The 5,271-nt window shown below is 28.8% G+C and overlaps 1 protein-coding gene across 3 annotated transcripts; it reads left to right on the forward strand.

Moving 5' to 3' along the window:
• Positions 1-1,047: 1,047 nt before the first annotated feature.
• Positions 1,048-3,976, forward strand: LOC145086232 (protein RGF1 INDUCIBLE TRANSCRIPTION FACTOR 1-like). Of its 3 annotated transcripts, none has more exons than XM_079023980.1 (4): positions 1,048-1,226; positions 1,360-1,536; positions 1,935-2,150; positions 3,321-3,976. In XM_079023980.1, the coding sequence occupies exons 1-4, from the start codon at positions 1,224-1,226 to the stop codon at positions 3,543-3,545; spliced, it is 621 nt and encodes a 206-aa protein (XP_078880106.1). In that variant the 5' UTR covers positions 1,048-1,223; the 3' UTR covers positions 3,546-3,976. The 3 variants fall into 3 exon arrangements, with proteins under 3 accessions (XP_078880106.1, XP_078880107.1, XP_078880105.1); XM_079023981.1 differs by having other exon boundaries at positions 1,363-1,536; XM_079023979.1 differs by lacking the exon at positions 1,048-1,226 and having other exon boundaries at positions 1,354-1,536.
• The last annotated feature ends 1,295 nt before the right edge of the window (positions 3,977-5,271 follow it).

Consider the following 5,271-nt stretch of genomic DNA (forward strand, 5'->3'; position numbering starts at 1 on the left):
TTAGTCCTTAAACTCTCATTTTTTAGTTCAAAGGTGCTTTGCATTTTCCTTTTACTCCCCGTTACAATGTGAATCCACTTAGTTTTAAGTAGTAATGTAGTTTTGTTGTAATGTCATCTTTAGCAACTCCTATTCGTGTCAATACAATGTCAGTTTAATGATTGAAAAATGAAATCTTAAAAATGAGATATTGGGATCAATTCAGACCTACTTTTATGAAAATTTGTTTTTGACATTATACTTCTCATGTTATGATCACAATTCAGGAGTCCTATGAGATAGCCATGGGTATGAATTACAAACTTTTTTCAAACTTTTATTTATTGCATTGTTAGATATCAATTTTGGACCCGCCATTGATGTTAATGGCGATATTTAAAATTTATTTGGGATAACCTAAAGATGTTAGATCCAAGTCATACTTGTGATGTGTCGGTGAGTAAGGTTTTCACAGGGTATTTTTCGAATCATGTAGATTGTCACATTTTTCAAGTTAAGACTTAACATTCAATAGTCGATTTCAAAACTATATATGACCATGACAACCAAAACCTTCAACAAGTATTCAATATTTCATATGCTTTTAGTCTTTTTATGTACGAACCATACATCAACAATATCCCACATAACAATAAGTACAAAATGAATTTATTTTTGGACCCAAAGAAATGAAACTTCTTAATCATTAATAAATATCAAGTACTACATACTAGAAAGCTCTAACAAACGTGATATGTATATTGTTGTTGAAATTCCTTATTGTTGACAATAACAAAGTTTAAAGATGAGAGATAAATTAAAAACAAACTTTAACTTGTTTTGAAGGATGACATTTTTTTTATTTTTTTTTTGGAAAATTATAGAAGGACGACGAGAGTCCACACATGTTGGTTGTTTTAAATGCATCACTAGTTATAGAGTCATAAATACAAAAAAACAATATTACAGGGACTAATATTGTCATTTAGGTATAATAGTAGGACCAGAAAGTTATATATTCCTTTTTAACAATGCTTGCTTTTGTCCATTAGCTCAGGCGTTGTTATGTTGATGAATTCTAAGCTCAAAATTGTTTTCACCTCCTCTCTTTCTTCCTTTCTCTCTCTACAAACTTTTTCTCTCTCAAGAATCTCTCTGCAAATTCTTCTGATCGGCGAAGAAACTCCATCAACAACAAGTTCTGGAGTTCAATTTCCATCTTTGCACATTTGTTCGAATTCGCAATGGTAAATGTGCAGCGTTTGTATGTACAATTGATCAATTCAGAAACATCCATGTGTGCGTGTGTGTGTTTTACTATGTGTTTCTGGTATGTGTTCTTGGTGTCGATGAATTGATTTTAACATTTGGCGAATGCAGCAGCAACTGGTGCCGCCATGGCTAGAGAAGCTTCTCGGAACGGCATTCTTCTCGGTTTGCCGGACGCACGGCGCCGCCGCGAGAAGTGAATGTAATATGTATTGTTTGGATTGCAATGGCGACGCATTCTGCTTCTATTGCCGATCTTCTCGCCATAAAGAACATCAAGTCATTCAGGTTCGTGTTTGTGTGTGTGTGTGATTTTTCCTTCACATTTATAACAGACAATCTCACGCTCTGATCGGTTGTACTTACAATGTTGTAATGTACAACTCCATTGATTTCATGAAGACCTTGAAATTCACATCAACATTATCAAAATTCGATTGCTTCTTTTCTTCACATTTTCTTTCAATTTTGTTGAAATTAAACATTAATTACGTTTACATTATAAAAAATGAGATGAGATATATCACATTGTTTTCATTTTCAACATTATATTCACCTCAACAATTTTGTTTTTATGCAATTTAAAAATCTTTTTTCGAAACTTTTTATAACACCAACACTATTCTCAACTACCTTCACATTGTCAATTCTGTAAACCTTTCCACAACTTTTTGATGAAAATGCAGATCAGAAGATCATCATATCATGATGTTGTGAGGGTTTCTGAGATCGAAAAAGTTTTGAACATCAATGGAGTTCAAACATACGTTATAAACAGTGCAAGAGTTCTATTTCTAAACGAAAGGCCACAACCTAAATCAGGAAAAGCAGTTTCACACATTTGTGAAATTTGTGGAAGAAGCTTATTGGATGCACTTCGATTTTGTTCACTAGGCTGTAAGGTTAGCATAATCTCCTTCATTAATTAATTACTCTCATTTAATATTTTAATACCTAATTTTTTGCTTTAATTGTTGCCTTTGGTTTGCTTCACAATGTTGACAATACAACTCACCCCCCATATGAATTGGCAATCGCATGTACCATATGATCATGACCTCATCATGCACATCATTTACATGTTAAAGAAAATTAAAATAATAATAATAATAAAGCAACCCATTATACAGCAATAATAACATAAATATTTTTATTAGTATATATGGATATAATGTGATATATAAATATTACAGTAAAACAAGAGTAAAAGTTTTTGCTTTTTTTGGACATGCTTTCTTGGGTGTTTCTAGAATATTTCAACAATAGAACCCTTTTTGATATAATAAATGTAATACGGTTAATTTAGGTGAGATTTATAGGTAAAATTTATTCAAAAGTAAATCAAATGCATCATCATGGATTTCAAATAACTAACTTGATTATCTATAGTAACAATTACTATTCAAATGTTGAATGCTATATGTAAAATGTAATATCTTTTTTAGACCATGCCAATTTTGTTTTTGAATGTTAAAAAAAGTTATATAATACAAATATTTATGACATTCTTCATTTATTATTGATATTATTTGTCAAATAAATCCAACAAAAAAGAAACTTATAATTTGTTGGTTTTAGGTAGTGTTTGGTATTTAATAAATCTAATAGAGAATATAATTAAAGTACATCATCGATAATAATAAAAAAATTATGATTCTTTGTCACAAGGAATGGAATCGAGCAATCATAAGATAATTTGATTCGTTCACATTGACTGATTTTTATTATAAAATTTCCAATGACACTATTTTTTAAATTTGTAAACATTAGTTATATTATATTTTTTTTTTAATTTGTATTTAATTTTCGTTTCGTTTAACATTTTTTTCTAAAGTGATACGTAAAGTTTATATTTCAAACAACAAAAATAATTATATATGTAATTAATTTATCAATATATATATTTTTTTTCTTAAACCAACATTTTCTTTCGTCTACCCTATAATCACAACCTACATCAATGCTAACATGATGGCAATCAATCACTATCACATTCTAAAATCCAAATAAAATCTCACATTATTTTGTAACTACACTTTATTTATTTATTTAATCAAATTTTTTACATAAAGGTTGTAGGAATAAAAAGAAATGGAAACACAAGCTTTATGTTAGAGGACATATCATCATCATCAACAAGAATGATATCATCATCATCAACAAGAAGAGAAGAAGAAGAATTGCGTGAAGGCTCACAACAAGACATTTACCCGCCCACACCTCCCCCACCTCTTTCTTCAACTTCCTCCACTAGGAGAAGAAAAGGCATTCCTCATAGGGCTCCTTTTGGTTCCTAATATATAAATACATATATATTTATATATATAACATATATAATATATAATATATATCATACTCGATCGATTGAAAAAGGTAAATTACTAAATTACCCTTGAAAAAGCAAACAAAACAAATGCCCCTTAAATTCCTCCTACTTTATACAACCCATCAACATTGACAATTTGTTTCACCAAATACATACCCATCTATGGCATGCCTTCCCCAAGCCTTTCTAGGCTATCATTTATATGTTTCTAGTTCGAGAATGTAGTATATGAGGTGTGTCGTATCATAAAGGTCGTTTAAAACAGTACACTCAGTAAAAAAAAAGTAAAAAACTGTAAATCTATTCTAAATGGTTATGTTTTGTTAAAGACGAGTGATTCTCGGAAGTGAAGTTTACTGAATGATCATAATGAAGGTATAAAAGTCAAAACATGTTTTTTTACTTGATTGTTTAAATTAAAGAATCAAATCAGGATTTGACGTGAATTGTTGAATGATTTATTTTTAAATTAAAGACAGAGTGATTTTAGGATCTGGGGTTTAGTGAATGATCATAATAAAGGTATAAAAGTCAAAAACATATTTTTTTTTTACTAGATGGTTTAAATTAAAAAATCAAATCAGGATTTGACGTGTATTGTTGGATGGTTTATTACGTCATTACATGATAAATATTATTTTAATCAAAGATTGATGTGGAAATATGAACTACAAGAGAGTTGGTAGTAAAATTAGCTATAGGGATGGGGGAGGGGTCCCAAAGTACAAAACAAAAACTCTTGTTGGGAGGGAGCCATAAGCCAATAATTCATAATTGTTATTTATAGTTGAAAGGTATAGATTTAATTAAGAAACTAAAGCAATATGTATATATATATATATATATATTTTTGTGGAGTCCATTTTATAAGTTTTATTGGCCCCCCAACTCACATGGGCCGTTTACAAAAAGGAAAGCTTTAGTTAATTGAATATTTATTTAATTCCATATAATATACTCAAAGGAAAAAGTTGGGTAAAAGTCATGTTTCTTTGATGGAACCTAGTTTGGTTGGCTCAATGAATTGGAATCAATTTCTTAATTTATGGTTGTCTTTCTTTACATTATTGTTATAATCAAAAGTAGCTTTGATTTCTTTTATAATGCAAACGAGTTAGTTTCATGTTTTATTGTTAAATTATTAAAAAATAATCAATTATAAGAGAAAAAACTTGTTATATCATTTTTATGAAATAAACATGGTCGGGCCGTTACTAAGTCCTTCTTGATTGAACATTTGATTTGGAGACTTTTAACTTGGAATTGACATGTGTACTTCTTTTTGCCAATCTTAACTACTTTTTTATTTAATTATTGAAAATAAATCATTATTTAAGTAAAAGAAAAAGATTCATAATCTACAAAAGTAAATGTCATTCGGTTCGTTGGTTTTTAAGTAACGGTGATTTGGTAGTCTCTTAATTTTTTATATTTCAAAGTGTTTGGATAGTGTTTTTAGTAGAAGTTTCTTAATTGTTTGGTTATTTTTTTAATTTTTAAGAAAATAAGTTGTATTTGAATAAAAAAAAATAAACATATTTTTAAAATACCTTATTTTTTCAGCGAACTTTTTTCCACATTTTTTTCTCTCACTATTCTATCCGACCTCTTAATAATTCAGATATTAAAAATTGAAAGCATATTAAAATTTTAAGATTCCTAAAATTTAATAATTCAGATATTAAAAAGTTAAATCA

The sequence above is a fragment of the Lactuca serriola genome, chromosome 2 (genome assembly GCF_051521515.1).
Source record: "Lactuca serriola cultivar US96UC23 chromosome 2, Lser_US96UC23_V15, whole genome shotgun sequence".
In the NCBI taxonomy this organism is placed as follows: Eukaryota; Viridiplantae; Streptophyta; class Magnoliopsida; order Asterales; family Asteraceae; genus Lactuca; species Lactuca serriola.